The sequence below is a fragment of the Typopeltis vanoorti genome, chromosome 1 (assembly GCF_054136105.1).
Source record: "Typopeltis vanoorti isolate ZY-2024b chromosome 1, IOZ_Tvanoo_1.0, whole genome shotgun sequence".
Classification (NCBI taxonomy): Eukaryota; Metazoa; Arthropoda; class Arachnida; order Uropygi; family Thelyphonidae; genus Typopeltis; species Typopeltis vanoorti.
The window spans coordinates 40,879,749-40,899,631 of record NC_143549.1 but is presented as its reverse complement, the minus strand read 5'-3'; the positions used below and the strand labels follow the sequence as shown (position 1 = coordinate 40,899,631).

General features: G+C 35.6%; 1 protein-coding gene across 4 annotated transcripts in view; it reads left to right on the top strand.

Annotated features, from left to right (window-relative positions):
- The window catches only part of LOC150109914 (glycine receptor subunit alpha-2-like), a 30,792-nt gene extending 11,132 nt beyond the window's left edge, over nucleotides 1-19,660 (top strand). For all 4 annotated transcript variants that reach the window (XM_090415817.1, XM_090415790.1, XM_090415810.1 and 1 more), the window contains 5 exons: nucleotides 2,486-2,712; nucleotides 5,348-5,430; nucleotides 10,559-10,684; nucleotides 14,482-14,819; nucleotides 19,408-19,660. In XM_090415817.1, the coding sequence (XP_090271943.1) occupies nucleotides 2,486-2,712; nucleotides 5,348-5,430; nucleotides 10,559-10,684; nucleotides 14,482-14,819; nucleotides 19,408-19,608 (975 nt within the window). In that variant the 3' untranslated portion in view covers nucleotides 19,609-19,660. The remainder of the gene's footprint in view (nucleotides 1-2,485; nucleotides 2,713-5,347; nucleotides 5,431-10,558; nucleotides 10,685-14,481; nucleotides 14,820-19,407) is intronic.
- The last annotated feature ends 223 nt before the right edge of the window (nucleotides 19,661-19,883 follow it).

The following is a 19,883-nucleotide window of genomic DNA, read 5'->3' as shown; positions in this document are numbered from 1 at the left end:
TATCAGTAAAATGAATAATTAAGCGATTGATAATTTATGTCTATGTATATTAAAGGAATATTGATGTGATTTTTCCACGTTTTCAATGTATACTATTATTATTATTATTATTATTTATTTATTTATTTTATTTTATTTTTTTTTTTTATTGTCCTATGGTATTATTACACCAGATCAGAGAGGTCAAGTTCATGTATTTTATACAGCACCCTTTCTGGGTTGTTATAGACTTCACATTTGGAAATATTCATACAGTTTAGCAAAGGCATAGGTGATGGTTCCTCGATGTTACAGATTTTGCAGGTGGGGAAGAATTTTATGCCATTGCTAAACTTGATTGGTCTTGTATGATCGGTCTTGAGGCGAGAGATCATAGTAGTGGCACTGTGATTAAATTTGGAGTTGATGGTAGCTCCTGGATTTTCTGCTGAGTACCAGTGGTGAGTCATGGCCTGAAGAATTGTTCTTTTTATGTTTTCTTTTTGGGTGGTTTTAAAAAGATCGAAATCTGTGGTATTTATCACTTGATGTTGCGGCCATTTTTGCTACTTCATCTGCAGTTTCGTTTCCCTTTAATCCCACATGGGATGGGATCCACTGGAAGATTATTTCGAAATCCTTATGTAGTTTGTTTATGTTTTTTGCTATGTCTTTAAATATTTCTTGATGGCTAGTGTAGCAGTTCTTAATTGCTTGAAGGGCTGCTAAGGAATCTGTGAAAAATATAAACTCCTTCGGGTTTTGTTTGTCCAAATATTGCAGTACTGTGTTAATGGCTATTAATTCTGCATGGTATGAATTGCATCCAATGCTGTTAGTTGTTTTTAGTTCTATATCTATATTATGACAGCCATAGATGAGTACGCCACTCCCAGAATTGCCATTTGGATTTTTGGAGCCATCTGTGTAGATCTTTATTGAGTCAGGTCCATATTCCATTATTTTTGAAAGGGCTAATGATCTCAAGATTTCAGAGTTTTCTAGGCTTTTTTTCTCATGTTTCCCTATTTCTAAGTTCATAACTATATTTTTCCTGTCTTGATTTGGAGGAAATTCTGGGTAGTCGGCTATTTTATTTGGACAATCCCAGGGAAATTTTATGATTTCATGCATTGTTGATTTTTTCTGTATTCAGTTTGTTGGTTTCCGGTTTTTAAAAAGTTCACTTGTTCTATGATATGCAAGGTTGGCTTTTTTTCCAAAAAATTTGGTAAGATTTTCTTGTGACTTAATTTTCAAAGGAACAAGGTTGGATTCGAATTCTGCTATTTTTCCAGGAGTTGTATTCCTTAGTCCACATATGATTTTAGCTTCATTTTTCTGAATTTTTATAAGCTTGTCTAAACTGGTTTGTGATGTTTGCATCCAGATAGGCGAAGCATATTCCATTATGGGATGGATAGTAGAGGTATATGTGACTTTTAAGGTTTTTGCATCGGCTCCCCACTCTTTACCTGAGATACTTTTCATGATATTTTGTCTTCTTTTTGCTCTGACTGCAACATTGTTGATATGTTTATTGAAACTTAGCGATGGATCAAGAGTAACTCCAAGGGGGGGTTTTCATTAAATGTAATTAGTTGACTGTTTAGCTTGATTGTATATTATTGAAGTGCATTATCAAAAAAAAAAAAAATAATAATTCTGATACTTGCAATAACTTGCAAGTATTATTATGTAAATGACACTGCTAAAGCGTAAACCATAATTAGAATGGATTTTAAAACTCATGTTGGGTAACATATATATGCGTAATTCTTGAATTAGATTTATGCAATTTGATATGTTTGGCAGATTTTGGACCTTAAATGACACAAGTTCAGTTTTTTGTTTATTTTCATTCTTTTCCTTTTCTTGTCCTACTCACATCCGGTAACCTGTCTGTATCATCATTTTTCACAGTGACAGTTCAGTTTATTCTATCCAGAGACTTTAAAGCAAGAAAACAATTCCACTGGTCATCCGCAAACTAGTTTGGTGGTGGGACTTTCACCTTAAGATTCTCCAAACTTGTCTTCAGTCTTTCTTCTATCACTCATACCTGTACCATTCTCTGCCTGCTCTACTTTATGGAAGTGACAAAATGAAATTTCTAGGAAGGAAAGTAGGCTATGTTTTCAGGGGTGGGAAAAGAGAAAAGAAAAGAAATAGTAAAGAACTAAAAATAGGCTCAGTATTGAACAAAATGTACGAATAAACCCAGCTTGAGAACCCAGAAGTTAGGGACAAGCAAAAATGTGGAATGAGGCCAGAACAGGTCACTAGTGCTAAATCCTTAGAAGAATGACGATGATGATGAGTCAATAAGTATCGCGGATTATTATTATTGTTATTCATGTAATATATTTAATTAAATACAATACAATTGAATATCAAGTATTTTGATTTTAAAACGTTACAGTTTTAAAATCAAAATGCGTGACAAAATAAAAAAGAATGATAATATATAACTTTAATAAATTAAAGTTACATATTATCATTCCAGCAACTGACAATAGATATATTCTTTCACCAATACTGGAAGGATCACCGGCTTATGTTTCCTGCCAAAAATAATACCAGACTGGTCCTTGATAGCAAGTGGTGGCGTGAATACTTGTGGATTCCAGATACTTATTTTAAAAATTCCTATGAGGGTACCGTACACAATGTCTTAACCAATGAAGAATACATTATCCTCAAAGAGGACCAAATGTTATTTCTCGCAGCGAGGTGAGTCACTTGATATAGTATCTTCGTTTTTTTTTAATAGCAAGTAAAAGTATTACATAAAATACCAGTATAAGTTACTTTATAGACTTAAAATGACTTTAAATTTAGCGAATAAACTATTCCACTTTGGATCAAAGTCTGTTTTGTAAACATTGAAAGAAAACAAACATTTACGCTTCTGTAATAAATATTTGCTATATGATATCGATGCCGGGCTGGTAATCTGGTTCTCCATTGTTTTGAAACATCCAACAAATTGTTGTCTCTCATGAAGACAAACACACTGTCGGACATGAAACGTTTCAAATTTCGGCTTATCAGCTTATCAGTTTAACGGCTTAATCGACTTAACCCGGCTCAAAACAATGAAGAGACAAAAAACGTGACATAAAAGCGTTTCAGATTTCGGCTTATCTTTTTATATATAAAGAGTGTATATATATATATATATATATATATATATATATATACACTAATTAATGGTTGAACTCGCATATGATAGTTGTCGGTTGGGGAACGAAGTATATCACTGGAATATTTTCTTCCCTGTCTTCGTGATCATGCATCATATTATTTTGAAAGCATATCTATTCCATTTAACAAAGTACATTTTAACAACGTTTTGGCCTTAAGTAATAATTTATGCATTCAGGTTCATTCGTTTCGTGTGGGGAAAATATTAACAACATCTACTTCGGAAAGTACTGTTTTAATCGTTCAGAAAACAACGCACTGCTTTGTGCATTGTGTTCAAAAACAAGAGGATATTTATCCAGGCAAATTACGCATTATGCGCTCTATCTTAACAATTTAATGTAGAAAACTGTTTAGATTTCATTTAATTTTCTAATGAATATTTGAAGACACGTTGAAATCTTCCACAGATTTTTTCATTCCTTAGCATTTCGGCAGTTTAAGTGGGGAAAAAAAAGTGTTTTATTACTGTTTCTTGGCTACCGAATACTATTCGCTCCTGTGGACGTATTTCTTGAGAAGGACTCTTTCAAATAGAGGCTGAGAGATAAGTACGATGAGCACTCGTAGACACCTGATGAGAGACAAAGAACCAAAGTATTAACAAGACATGGTGAGAGTGTGTCTCAAGAAACACTACAAATATCTGAGCACAGTAATGTGACTGCAAGAAATGTGATCGTTTTATCACATGAAATTGTATCGCTTGCAGATGAAGATTAGCACAATAACATAGGATATCGACAGGCGGAGATGGAAGCCGTCACAAACAGTTATTAAACTGTTATGTGGAGATCATTCTATTAATTTCGGTTAATTCACAACATATCATAACAAAATTTACCTAATAATCGTTAATTTTTCCGAATAATAATAGTAACTTGGGTGGAATGATCATGTTACTAGAATGCAAGAAAAAAAGATCAGCAAATTACCATCAAAATTCTTACGATTACTATAAAATGAAAGGAAAATGAAGCAGAGAATTACACGGTGAGAGGTATAATTTGAATTAGAAGAGTGCATAACAAATGGAACCTTTTTTATCAACAACGTTCCCAATATGGGTCAAATGATAATTGCACTTTTTTATTTTGCATTATCTTTAACGTTCTGTCAATGGCAATGAGAATACATTTTGTGAAAGAAATATTAAAAGATTAAACGAAGTATAAGATCTTTAAGAAAGCTCTTTGAAACAACCAAAAAATAATTAGTTGTTTGAAAATTTCACTTGAAGATAATAATATTTTTTAAACTTCTCGTTCAAAGGAAAATATCCATTAAGAATTTCTTCAAGAAGATAATACCGTGAATATAAGATACGCAAAAGCATGTCCAACTTATGAAGAAACTTCATCCAGTGATAATGATCATTATCATTATCAAGATATTGCAAAAGCGTCGGTGGTGATTTGCATTTCTTCACCAAAAAAAAATTATTATCATCAGAAGATTAAGACAGCTCTTTTGCCTGATGATGCTTCGTCAGGCAAAAAAGAAATCTCCAAATTGGTTTCAGAACTCTTTACTTAAGTTCTTAAAGTTCTTAAAAGAACTGGGAGATGGACTGAGTCCTTGACTCTTTATCCCGTCATCTGAATGAAGAAAATCTGTATGGATGGTGTTATTGAGCTAAAGGCTCTAGTCATGGCTGGGTAACGGCAATAGCCGAGCCTCAGTTAAAACTTCATTGGCTACAGCATTGCCATCAGCTACCCTGGCAGTCCTAAAAAGGACTTTTTTTTTCTTTTTTTTTTTCTTCATTTTTTTTCAACCTATTCTCAGCTCTTTACTTGTGATAGCAGAAACGCTTATTAGACGGAAAAATCGAAGAACTTTATTGGCATGCTTTCAAATTAATATTTTTTTTAATAAAACACTTTTTTAACCTTTTGTAAATGGAGCTTACATTTAAATAAATAAATGTTAAATTACTATTAAAATAATTAAATTAAATAGTAATATTAATTTAAACACTGATCTCGAAATATTTGTGATAATTTATGACATGACTAGTGAAACATAAAATGATGTCCTGAATGCTATTTTTTTCTAAATATTTATTTAAAAATAAGCTAAGCTGAATTAAATAGAAATCGTTTCATCATATTATTAAGAAAGCATAAATTTCTCGTTATTGGTATTGCTATTATTTCAGGGTAGCCATCACTCTCGGCTGCAAACTACGTATGGAGAAATATCCCCATGACATTCAGATGTGCAGTATAATGATTTCCAGTCGTAAGTGACATAAAATTAGATTGAGATTTCTGTTCTTGTAAACTAAACCAGAAGTAATTATGAGAAGTTAAATTTTAAAAGTTTTTATTTTCATAATTTTTTAAATTTTCAGAAAATTGCAATTTAGTTATATTAGGAGGTTTTTTCCATTATGCGAATTGTAAAATTCTGTTTTAGAAAGATATATCACTTTAATGAATTTTTAAGTAAAATTTGATTTAAATTTAAAAGTAGTCAATGAAGTAAGTGAAGAATATAGAAATAACAATAAGAGTACGCTAGGTATTGCAAAAGAGGTAGTGCAAGCAATTGTTACCTGAGTAACACAGTAAAAAATAAATAAATAAATAAAATAAAAATAAAAATCAGCTAACGCCTTTTATTCCTCCCTTATAGGGAGTAGGCGAGGCCTTTATACCCTATCTAGCTTTCGGAGACCGAGTGGGTAGTTCAATCTCCGTCGGTAGCCAATCAGAGATAGCTGGACCATGTCTATCACTAATTATATCGGCCGCCGATAAAGAGGCGGGCAAACAAGTGCTGCCATCTCTTGGTACCTAACCCTAACAAGATATTTTACTGTCTGAAATAATGTGGGTACTACGGTCGATTTTCTTGAGTTTTCGGGATAAAAAAACCCGAGTTTCCGGGAGACAAAACCCGCTTGCCCATGCCAGAGATCGACTAACTCGGGAATCGTTGAAGACAGGCTTAGAAAAAGTTCTTCCAGTCGGCGACTAGACTTGAACGTAAGTCTGACTTCAAACGACCAAGCGCTTCTCTTACCAATATTTTTCAGATATGCTAGAATATTTATTTTTCTGTTGAGTTAAAAAACGTAGTTCACGGCTTTATCATAAAGTTACGAGATTAGTTTTATTACGTTGTAAAAGATCAATAGAATGCACTAAAGACCTGTTTATCAGCCACTTTGACATTTCGTAGCAGGTTCATCTTTCCATGAAGTCAGTCTAATGATAAAATGTCGTTTTAGATCGATATTTGCTCTTATTTATATTAGTCAGTGAAAAGGTCAACTTTCAGCGAAGCTATGGAACTTATCAACACTAAGAATGATCAATCTGCAGGAACCAAAGATGGTAACAACATTGTTAGTGGTGAGTTTATTACTAGTGCAAAGAGAATGGTAGCTTAATTCATCTATGTTATTTGCGTGCATTACTTACTCACCAAATGACGCATGAACAACGCTTTCTGGGATTTTTTGGTTTACATAAGATGAAAATATCTAGGAAATACAGGACATTATTAATATACGTCTAATCTTCAACTAACATGCGAATGAGGAGAGCATGTTATTTGGATCATCAAAAGGCATTCTGAAGAGTCAAAATTGCCTCTCAGCTGCTGGTCAACAACGTATTGGGTTTATAGATAGGATAAAGAAAGAAAATACCACTCTTCAAAGTGGGTGAACCCATCATCACACACTAAGAAGCCCAAGATCCCAAACATGTTGAACGTTTTTCGAAATTTACAGTATTATGCATTAAGACATCTGGAACTTATTTTCATCTTGTGCTAGATGGAATCCTAAACATTTTATCATAAATACAGCCCGCTCCCCTTTCAAACTTTCCAAACCATTCAAATGCTTGATTTCTTCCTCTCATGTAGAAAAATCATGAACAGAAATTCTATTTATGGTTTCCTTCTCCATGAGAATCAAGTTCTATTTGACGCTCAGCATTCTTTAGAATGAATCAACGTTTGTAAATGAGGTACTTAAGGATCAAGGCTAGATAACTGGAAGGAGAGACCTCCACATGTACTTTTGGGGAATGCGGAGAACCTACCAGAGCTTCTGACCTGATATCCAGTCCTCACCCTCTCGTGGTGCACCTTGTTCGGTATCTACCTGGATACTGAATGAACGAGGATGGGCTGGCAATTTTGGATTTAGCGGACCAAATTGTATTCTTATGGGCTTAAACCATAACTCAACATGATAGTATAACATAATAAAATTTCAAACTACATCAATGGAAAAAAGATGGAACCAGCAGAATAATTGGATAAATAATCGACATAATAGTGTCACCGAAACATGGAAGACATAAACGGGCGAGATCTTTCTAAGACGAAAATATGAGATGTTATATTTCGGAAATGACAATCAGAGGAAAGGAGTAACTATAACGTTAACCATTAAATATGAGGATAATCTTCTTAAATGGCAGGCAATATCAAGTAGAGTAATGGGAGCTAATATCAGAATATGGAACTGAACAATGAGACTTATTTTTGCTTATGATCCCTCAGAAAGTTATGATAAGGAAGAATGGGGGAATTTTTGAGGCATCAAAGAAGGCAGCTGACACAATGAAAAAGGAAAAGTTAGTCCTTGTTGGAGACCTAAACAGCAGAGAAGGAAATGATTACCAGACAGATAGAAAGGTTTGGGGAAATTTTTGAGAAAACAGCAAAGCTGATAATAATGGTAATTACCTGTCAGATTTCTGCTCAATATATGGACAGGTTATTACTAACACCATGTTCCAACATAAAAATATGCACAAATTCACATGGAGAGAAGAGGCAAGAAACAAGAAAAGTCTCATTGACTATGTTATTATTGACAGTGATGTTTTTTCAATGGTTCAGGACAAGAGTAAACAGAGGATTTGAAATAGGAAGTGATCATATTTAGTGTTGAGCAGGATAAAATTGAATTTCATATGGAATAGAAGGGTGTGTAAGAAAGTTTTGAAACGAATCAGAGTTGAACAGCTATTACATATAAATTGAAAACTCAAATGCACAAACATTATCAAAAAAAAACAAAGAGTTCGAAAACAAGAAACAAGCCTTGGAGATCCAGTGGAAAACCCTAAAGAAAACGTTGACTAATTTAGCCAGAGAAGAACATGGTGATGAATCTGCAAGGACAGAAAAATCAGAACTCCATGATGGATTCAAGAAGTTAAAGAGGCAGTCAAGGAAAAGAAGAAAGCATATTGAAAGTTCCTGGCAAGTAAGTCACCTTGTACTCTTAGAAAATACAGAGACAAATGAAAGAAAGCATTGAGTAAAATTAGCTAAACAAAACTCACGGAAAGACTTTGGTAAGAACATTGAAAATAAATATCAGGAAGGTTGCAAAATATTCCGTAGGCTGTTGAAAAAGCTCAGAAATGGAGGAAAGAATGCTGTAAAAGAATTGGAGAAAGATGACACGTAAACTGAGGATAAAGATATTCTTTACCTAAATATGGAGTAATAATTGTGGAGTAATTACTTTTAAAGATTGCTAAATGAAACAAGCAGTGACGGAATGGTGGTAGAAAACAATCAACAGGAATGGCATCTGGAATATATATTTCGGTACATGAAGTAGAAAAAGCTATTATAAACCTGAAAGTCGTGAAGATAGCTGATATTCGAAATGCTAAAATATAGAAGTATAAAAGTTTTACAATGGCTATACAACATAATTCAGAAAGCCTGGTCAGAAGGTTGAATTCCAGATGATTGAAGTAGAGGGCTCATAGTGCCCATCTTTAAAAAAAAAAGTGAATCATGGGAATAAAGGTGAATGTGAGAATTACAGAGCTATTTCTGTACCTAGTATTCCTGGTAAAACTTCTGCAAGTATTCTCCTTCAGAAACATTAAGAAAGATTGTAGAAGAGAAGCTTGGTGAAGAGAAAGCTGGATTCAGGCCAAATAGAGGTTGCCAGGATCAAATTTTCACCTTACGACAAATAGTTAAGAACTCATGGGAATATAACTGAGATATTCCCATGATTGGTCGATTGATAGAGCCTCTGCTACTAATGGCTTACAAAACGTTAAGCAAGTTTGAGCGCGGTTAGTAGTTGAAAGGGAAACAATTATTCGCTGCTGTTGGCACTCTCTCCCTCGATGAGTCTTTGGACTCCCTGGAGGTGTCACATAATAACTAAGATCTTTATTTAAGTTCTGTATATCTGGAAAAGGCATATGACAAGGTGCGCAGGGAAAAGCTTCCCAAAACGCTACAGTTGTACGTTGTAAATGGGACATTATAGCAAGCAATACTTAGTCTTTATTTGAGTTGTAAGTTAGCAGTTAGTTAGATGAAGGAAGTACAGGAAGATGGTTTAATATTAAATCGGGTGTCAGACAAGGACGTGCATTATCCCCTCTGTTATTCATTATCTATATGGATCACATTATGAAGGAAAGTGGTATTAAACATGATATCAGAATTGGAGATGTTAATGTCAGCTCTTTGCTTTATGCGGACGATGTTATACTTCTAAATAAATCCGCTACAAGTCTGCAAGATTCCCTGACTAAATTGAATAACTGTAATAAATAACTGTTGGAAAGAACTTGACATTGTTAGCATTCAGGAAGTGTTAGCAGAACTAATCTGTTGTGTGGCCATTTGAACAGAATGGGAGAGGAAAGATTATATAAACAAGTCTTCTTTGCCAGAATGGCAGGAAAATGACCAAAAAGACCAAGATGTAGGGGGATTGTTACAGTAAAAAGTGCCTTAGAAGACAGAAATATAAGATCTGATAATATTAGAACATTGACAGAGAACAGGCTAATCTGGAGGATAATTATTGATAGGAAAGTTGTAATGACGTAGCTGTTCATGTAGTACTATCATAGGATCCTGTATACCCCCTGAGGGTATATGCCAGGAATTTGATGATGATGATCTTCTATTATTTAAAAAAAAGTATGCACAGCACCATAGGAAGCTGCGCATAATCTTATAAATTTTATCCTTCTAACCAGCTTGGAGAATTGATTTTTCTTGATATCAAGTCAAATTATATCTTAATAATGTATAATGTATACATTATATATTATTAACATTATACGTATGCAAGTATAATGTTATTAACCTGATGCCAGAATAATTTCTTTGGTGTATAAGACGCTAAGAAACAAATAAAAGTTTAAATAGTAAAATCTTAGAAAACTCTTAAATCGTGATACCAATTCTTGTTTCTAAACATGTACCACTAATATTTTTTATATAGTTTATTTTATAATATTTCTGTATCTTATAGACTTTGTAGGCTGAAGACATGGTTGGAAATTTTACTACTAAGTGTATCTGAAGGTATCACTGCTTAAAATCTACATAATCCTCATTTTTATTCCAGTGCAGTGGACAACAGACACAGTAGTGTTAAACTGGCGTGATTTTGAGATATCTAAACGTATTCTGCTGGCACAGTTTGACATCGAGCTTGCAGAGAAATCCAACTGCACCAGGGAGTTCGAAGTAGGTATGTACACCCAAGTTCAATAGACCTAGCCCGCAACATTCTGCCCAGAAATTCGATTAAGGTAGCTCTTCTGAAGGCAATTAACACACACCTGAGTCGTCTAATAGTCGCACAATATTTCTCTTGACACGGGATCTAAGTACGTTCGATAAAAGTTAATTGTTGTTGGAGACCTAACACTATGATTATTATTTTTAGCACCGAGTGAAATTAGTGTCTCGGAATGGGATATAATTCCACATGATGGAGACAGATTTGATAAAAATTGCTGTACACAGATTACTTCGAGATAATTAATTAACAAAGCCAATACTTTATTAATCAATTCATCCTTGAGAAGTCGAATGAAAATAAAATGTAAATAAATCCGTAATTTTTTTAATTTCGAAAAAAACTGTAGCTGATGTTAGAATATTAGGATTATAGTCTACTCCAAACAAAGCCATCGACGCAAAACTTGGGAATGAATTGTTTGTCTGTACTAGTTTGACTACAATACCTTACTATATGTAGTTGGGAATTTACAAAAATGAAGTCTACATTAACTGTCTTACAAGCTTTGCTGCCTGTGTCTCATAAAATGAAATCGCACATCAAGGCTAAACATAATTATAGATACATACATCTTCAAGGCCCACCTTTCCTAATTGGGTTGTGGGGGCGACAGCTGCAAGAGGAACTTCCAATGGTCACGATCCTCTGCCACCAAGCTCAGGTGTTCTGGTGGGATTCCCAAACATGTCCTCCCAAGGTTTTGGATATAATATATCCAGCGAGTCCTTGACCTTCCACGTGGCCTCCTACCCTCTGGCTTGGCAAAGAGGGCCTGATGAGGGAGCCTCTCTTGTGGCATTCTGACCAGGTACCCGTACCAACGTAACTGTGATCTCTCAACACGGAGAAGCAGCGGTTGAGTATTGAGGGTTTCCCGAATTGCAGAGCTTCTGACCCTGTCGAGTCTTGTCAGCCCCGCAACCCCTCGAAGGAACCTCATTTCAGCTGCTTGAATTCGTGTCTCCGCATTCTTTCGGTCATTACCCAACTCTCATGACCATAGGTGAGGATGAGGACATAGACTGTATTGAAGACAGCCAGCTTTGCCTGCTGTCTTTAACTGTCCTTAATTCCCGCTTCAATACTACCAAACGATCAAACTCCCGCAATATTGAGTTTGCTAAGCCAATTCGAGTATCTAGCTCTACGTCCAATTTTCCATCATTCGTGAATGTGGACCCAAGGTATTTAAACTTCTCCACCTGCCTCATTGGGACTCCACTTACATGTAGAGTGCACTGGGATGGTTGTCTTGAGACCACAAATGTTTCAGTTTTGGCCACACTGATCTTCATTCCGGCGTCTGCACAAACAGCTACAAACATATCCAGGGTCCGCTGGAGGTCATCTGTGGAAGAGCTAAGCAGAACTAGGTCATCTGCAAAAATCAGACGTCCAATGCTACATCCTCCAGTTCTGACACACTCACTGCCTCGGCTGTGCCTATCAATCCAGTCCATAAATATTATGAAAAGTAGGGGTGACAGAATACACCCTTGGCGTAGGCCAACGGAGACTGTGAAAGGTTCAGGCTTTGCGCTGTTTACCCTGACACAAAACTCTGGGCATTCATACAGGGACTTGATGGCAGCTAATAGTTGGCCATCCACTCCATACTCCTGTACTACTTGCCAAAGCTTATCCCGAGGAACACGGTCATATGCCTTCTCCAAGTCCACAAAACATGTGTAAACATTCTTGGCATATTCCCAAGATTTCTCAAAGACTTGCCTTAAAGTGAAGATTTGGTCATTTGTGCTTCTATCAGGACGAAAGCCACACTGTTCTTCCTGGAACTTTGACTCAACTATGTTCCTGCACCAACTTTCCAAGCACCTAGCATACACTTTCCCAGGCAGGCTGAGCAGAGAGATGCCACTATAGTTACTGCAATCCTTCTGGTCTCCCTTCTTGAAGACTGGTGTTATTATGCCTGTCTGCCATTTCTTTGGTGCTCGCCCAGATATCCAAGCAGCCTGACACACTCGAGTGAGCCAGAGAACACCTTCTCGATTTAAGGCTTTTAGCATTCCGGGTCGTATTTCATCATCGCCAGCAGCCTTTCCCGATTTTAGCGATTTTATTGCTAAATGGACCTCTTCTAGTGTGAGACTAGTCATTGCCCGATCTGCACCTCTTGGATGTCCACAACTGCTGGGTCACCCGGGTTAAGAAGGCTCTCAAATTATTCCCTCCATCTGTGGAGGATATCCTTCTCGGTTGTTAAAAGTGCATCAGAGGCCTTAAACGCCCTTGCTGTGCACGATTTCCTCCCTCGAAGGCGGCAGATGGTCTGCCAGAATACTTTGTTTGCATTTGGATAGGATGAGTCTAATCTTTCTCCAAAGGATTCCCAAGCCTTCTGCTTTGCTGTCTTTACTGCCTCAGCAGCAGCTTTTCGTGCTTCAGCATACCGCAAACGCATCTCAGGTGACCTGACCCTAAACCATGTTAGGTAGGACTCCTTTTTTGCCCGGACAGATTTTTGGACTTCTTGGTTCCACCAAGGTGTCCTTTCTCACTGCCCGTTGCCACGCCAAGCCGCTTTCTGCCGCAGCATGAGAGTGCAGAGGCAGTGACAGCTGTTCTGAACAGCTTCCACTCCTCCTCAACATCTGCATGCTTGGGAATCTCTTTGAAACTGGAGGAAATGTCATCTGCAAAATTCTTCCTCACTGCCTCATTTTCCAATGCCTCCCATTTCACGCAGTATAGCTGCTTAGGCCTACCAGCGTTGATGGTAGCATCTGGTTTCTGAAGCCGTAGAGTGCACACAACAAGGTGGTGGTCAGTTGAGAGTTCTGCCCCTCTCCTCACACGAACACCCAACACTGAGGAAAACGTAATTATCCTCTTAAATATTCTTCGTCTGCATTTATGAGATTTCAGAGATAATAAAAATGTTATCAATTAAAAAATAATAATAAAACCTGTTTTACCCTTTCTTGGTGTGCGTCATAGTCATTTGCAAGTGTGCTAGTATAGATTGTACCAAATATTATTGTTTGTTACATTTCTAATTTGAACAGCTCTTACATTTCAGCTGAATATAGCACTCAATACATCTTAGTCTTCCTCATGCACTTATATCTTAATCTTCTCAGGCCTTTTTTTTTGTCATTCTTAAGTCAAAAATCTATTCTGATAGCCTTTTCTTCCAGATTTTTTAAAAGTGATTATACCCTTTTAGATTAGCACTGCTTACACATTCTTAAATATTAAGTTTGTTCTAGTTTTGGAATTACAGTCGAAATAGTAAAGCTATGAGACCAAGGTATTATATCCGTTCGTGTTTTTTCTGGCTAGTTTACCAGATTTGCTGGAACAAAGCCAAGAGTTACCGGGAAGAAAATCCTACCATCCCGGTATGAGACCGGCTAACCTACCTTCAGTTTCTTGAATACCAAAATATCACGATAGTTTCTTAATATGGTTTCTGCCATCTGCTCACCGTTCCCAATTTTTCCTCGTGTAACTTCTACCAAAACAGACATTATGAAACTATCGTAAGTTTGGAGTAAAACAATATGTTAAGATAATAAATAAAAACTAAGCGTTAACAAAATAAAATGAACTTAATAAAATAAAACAAAATAAGTTATATGTTGTCACCTGTCTTTTGAAATTATTTACATATTTTTAGTTATTGATATAAAAAAAGATAACGATAAATGAGGAGAAAGACGGACCATTAAATATTTGTATGTATATACCATACACGTTCATTTTTTTACTTCTTTCAGGAGCTTTTTCTTGTATTAACGGAGGTTTGCGCTTAACAAGGAGACTTGGATACTACGTGATAACGTTTTATGTGCCGAGTTTTCTAATAGTGCTAATGTCCTTCATCAGTTTTTGGCTACCTGGTGAAGCGTATCCTGCTCGAGTAGCACTTCCTGTGACGTCATTGTTATCTCTGGTCACTCAACTTCATCAAACCTCTATTCCAGCGGTGTCCTACATTATGGCAATTAACATTTGGATGTCCACCTGCATCATCTTCATCTTTCTGGTATTAGTGGAATTTGCGGTTGTCATCAAAATTATGGATATTCGAAAAGAACACGAACTCAAATTAAGAGTATGTAATTGTCTCATAAGCATTTGAAGACTGTTGATTATTAGTCACTTATTCTTAATATTAGTCGTCTGATTCTCTACTTTATGCTTTATATAAATAAGTTTAACTTTTTACATATGACTACCCCAAGATATAAAAAAATAAGTTTAAAAATTTATGGTGTATGTAAGACCTTCAAAATGTTAATGTAGGATGACATTCTTAAAAATGTGGCCTTTATTCAAAATAGTTTTACCAAAAATCAATTCTAAGAATAACTACCCTCATTCATGATATGAACCAGATGGAAATATTCACTGACCTAGGTAACCATTTATGGTCAGTATATGGTATCATTCAAGTGAATATTAAATAGCGTAAGGGGACAAAATTGATCCTTGCTGCAAGTCAGAACACGTTACTATCGGTGCACTGAGTTCCCTGCCTGGTCTTGCATGAACTTGATTAATTTGACGTTAATTACTATCGATGTTAGTTTTCTAATTAGAATAATGTCTAGCCTATCAAAATCTTAGTTAAGTCTATAATAATAATAATAATAATAATAGCAATGAACATTTCATTATTATTGACATTTCATTATTATTATTATTATTATTATTATTATTATTATTATTATTATTATTATTATGGACTTAACTAAGGTAAGGATAAGAGTCTCCTTTGCTTCTTCACAAGGCCTTGATAGATACGACCTCATCTGGACTACTGCTCACAATTCTGGTCTTCTTGTTTCCTTGGTCATGCTGATACAGTGGAGAGAGAGAGAGAGAGAGAGAGAAGGAGAGTTGTCGATTATGAGAAAAGACTGAGAAGACAGACTAAGAGAAGAGACTAACAAAGAGGAGAAAGAGAGTGATTTAATAAAGACCTTCAAAACTTCTGAAACGGTCAAATATGATACCAGTAGATGGAATTGTTTATTTTATGAAGGATGGAAAAAGTAAGAAAGGATATCCATGGATGCAAGGACGTTAAGGATAAATGCAGTCTAGAAAGGAGCGAGAGTTAAATTTTTCTCGCACAGAGTGGTGAGGTACTAAAATGGCCTGTCTTTAGTGGTGGTGGTGAGTGTAGATAATGTGAATTCAATAAAAGGTATGAGAGCTGGTATTGGTGATATGTGGCCTCTCTCTCTTGATGATTTCCTGACATCATGGAAGTCTCTGATGATAATAATAATAATAATAATAATAGTAACAACATGCCATCCACGAAGAACTAATGGTTTGATTTGATAAAGATGAAGAAACCCCAGAAAACCTTAAAAATGTTAAGGATGGAAATAGATGTTGACTATTGGCTAATTACACGTTATTCGAGACATATAAATGATTTATAAGAATTATGCAAAAACAGAATAGAATCAACTTATTTATAACATATAAGAAAATAGTATATGGATTTAAGAGAGAGAGAGAGAGAGAGAGAGATCGACTACTGATGCAATCTACATTCTTTCTATTATCCGAACTAAGTAGGGAGGAAATGAACATTTTGATTGTCTTAAACGGGTATATGACTCATTAAGAAGAAATATATGTCTGAAACATTAAAAAAAAACGAGAAAAGCGGGAAAATATTCGATTTCATAGCCCAGTGCTATTAAAATTACATGGAAAATACAGCTTGGAGTAGTTTGAAACTGAAGAAATAAATCGAGAGAGAAATTGTCATATTTTCATAGTCTATGCCTGGCGAAACATTTAAAGAATCCATCCCAAAAGAGTAGAAACACCTGTAAATACATGTATATTACACAATATGATATAGTGTTATTAGCTGTTAAAATAATATTAAGTATATTCTAATTTTGTTGTGTTATTTACATACAATGGGGAAAAATTAACATATATGATAAAAAAAAAAGCTAGGTAAAACAGCAAGGGCTTTGCAATTCAGATAAATTTTAATAAAACAAAAGAATAAATAGACAGAGTCAGAAAAGTGCTAAAAATGGAGAGGGGGGGGGGAAATAAATTGGAACGGTAAAAATTTAATGACCTATTCATCTTAATCACTCGGAAGTTACATTATGAAGAAACCATAATAATAATAACAGTAATAATAATAATAATAAACAAATAATAATCGCAGTTTAATGCACTTTGGTCGTATTTTCAGATTATGTGGACAAATACGCGTCTCTTCAGAGACTTAAAATCAAAGTATATGTTTGATTTGTATTTCCTCACGGTCTTTATGGTGCAGAAACTTGGGTTGTTAACAAACAAAATAAAAAACAAAAGTTAACTTTTTTTTTAAATCAATGTTTGAAAAAGATAAATTAGTGAGGATTGAATAAAAACCAAAGAAGAGAACAATAGAATTAAACTACCATATTCCAGTAATATTATTGCAAACAAGTGGATATGTGTGCAGAATGTCTACTGAAAGTCAGACTTCAAATTCTCGAAAACGATAGAAAGGAAGAAAGAAAGAAATCTCCAGGAAGATCAAGAAGGAATGGACAGAAAACATGAAGAGCATATGTTCTCTGGTCAGGCTGCCTGTTTTGCAGGATGAAAAAAAAAAAATTGAAAACCATGTTCAGGGAAGAAAAATCCTTCTACTCCACATGAAACTGGAAACTCCACTTCGACTAAAAATTGCCTCACATTCAAAGATTCAAAATAACTTGACTGTAGTTAGACAAAACTGACAAGCTGCTGTTCATGATGGCATCAGCTCAACATAGTAGGATCACGATGATGGTGATGATGATTCACATTCAGTAATGACATTCAAAAAACGCATGATGAGTGAGGTAAACAGTTTAATGAATGCAAATAGTCAATTAGCAGTTTACATTCACAAAGAAAAATAGATGCTTCTAGGTTACATTACTGTAGAAATACAGCAATCGATGTGAGTTCATCAGCCGTTCGAGTAGCCTAGTGGTGAAGGTACTTCAAGTGGAAACTTTGTTTTCTCACACATGGATAAAGGATTAAAAAAGAATAATTATATTTTTGGTATTATTAATTTAAAATTACAGTAAAAAGTTTAAGATTTTTCTATCAGCTTACTATATAAAAGGGAAAACAATAAAATTTTTAAAAAATTCGACAGCTAATCGCAGGACGCAGGACATATATGGCGCAGAGGGTGAAGCTTGTCGCATTTCATATTCCCTGTTGTCTGTTTCGGGAGCAGTGATGGGAGAGATTTGTGAGCTATTTTAGCTCGCCCTGAGTGGACAGAAGTGGTTATTCGTCGTTGGGTGTTAGGATGGCTTTCGGTCTTTTATGTTTCCAGTGGTCATTACCGTCATAGTTTCCGGCTTGATGTATTAGTTGGTTTGGATGCGTAGATGTCTTCATAAAGAATTTCTCTGCTAGGGAGCGTAGTAGTGGAGAGATGTAGGCGATATTTATGTCCCGGTGGATCTGGGCGTTCCTGATGAACCACGGGGCGTCCAGAATCATTCGCAGGCATTTGTTCTGTAGTCTTTGTAGCTTGAGGATGTTTGTCTTGGAGGTATGGCTCCAGGCTGAGGAGGCGTAAATGACTGTGGGACGGATCACTGTCTTGTACAGTAGTATTTTATTTCTTGAGTTTAGTTTGCTGTGTCTGTTGATCAAGGGGTATAGCTGGGCGATAACTTTTGAAGCTTTGGTGCATGTGCTCTTGATGTGGCTGTTGAAGCATAATCGCTTATCGAGAAGTATTCCGAGGTATTTTGCTTCAGTTTTCCAGGGAATTTTAGAGTTGAACAGGGTGATGTCTTCTTTGGGGGATGCTCGTCTTCTTGTGAAGAGTATCGTTGTACTTTTCTGAAGATTTAATTGTAGTCGCCAGTCTTTAAACCATTTTTCTAGATTCAGGATGGTGTCTTGTAGTTTTTTGGTAATGAGAAGTGGTTGACGAGATCTGGCTAGAATAGCCGTGTCATCTGCATAAAGGGCGATGGTGGATGTGAGAGGATTTTGAGGGATGTCTGCCATATAGATGTTGAACAGGATCGGGGCTAGCAGTGATCCTTGAGGAACTCCAGCGAGGATTTTCCGTTGGGTTGAGAGCGTTTCATTGATTTTGACTTGCATCCTCCTGTTGGAGAGGTATGATTTGATCAGGTGTATCATATTTAGTGGAAGGTTAGCGATGATAAGTTTGTAGAGGAGGCCTTGGTGCCAGATCTTATCGAAGGCCTTTGAGATGTCTAGGAAGACGGCTCCAGTGTGTTGATTCCAATTAAATCCTGTGGTGATGTATTCTACCAGTCTATGGATCTGTTGGGTGGTGCTGTTATTTTGACGGAAGCCAAATTGTTCTTCTGGAATGATATTTAGTTGGTTTCCATGATCTTGGAGTCTGATGAGGATGATTTTCTCAGCTATTTTCCCTAAATTGGATAGCAGGCTGATGGGACGACAGCTAATCGCAAAGTGAAACGAACTATAAATATTGCCTAATAAAACTCTTCAAAGGTGTATCTGTATGTTTAAATTTTTAACTTTAATTTTAATTTTTAACAATAGGTTGAGTAAGTGAGTTGAAGTATAGTAAATAAATAGATATTTAAATAATTATTCTGTTTGAAAATTCATGTAAAATGTCGTTCAGTAAAGTTGTTTTCTCTGTGTAGCACTTCCCGACCAATGCTGAAATCGAAGCGAACATTCATAATGAGGAGCAAGCTCATCATGCTTCTAAGTCCGTTAGTGTAACCCCATCGCTTGAAGAAGTGCACATGAGTCACATAGACATCGATCATTATGCTAGAATGCTTTTTCCTCTTGCCTATATATTTTTCGCATTCGTCTACTTTTTAGTATATGGCTTATAGTTTATTGTATTGTAAAATTATATGTGAAAATAAACCTTAATTCTGGACTCTGTATTCTGTATACGCCAAAATGATCAAGGGAAAAATTTCAAAGTTTCAAACAAACAACAAATAAATATAAAGTGTAAACATAAAGATCGAAGAAGGAAAAGTGCACACTATCATTTTTATCTTAGAGATTTTTAAATTTATTTAAATTTAGTCAGGAGTGTTTACAGCATGAATGTGTGCAACAGGAATCCAAAGTCCTTTCCCCATCTCCTTCTCCTCCCTAA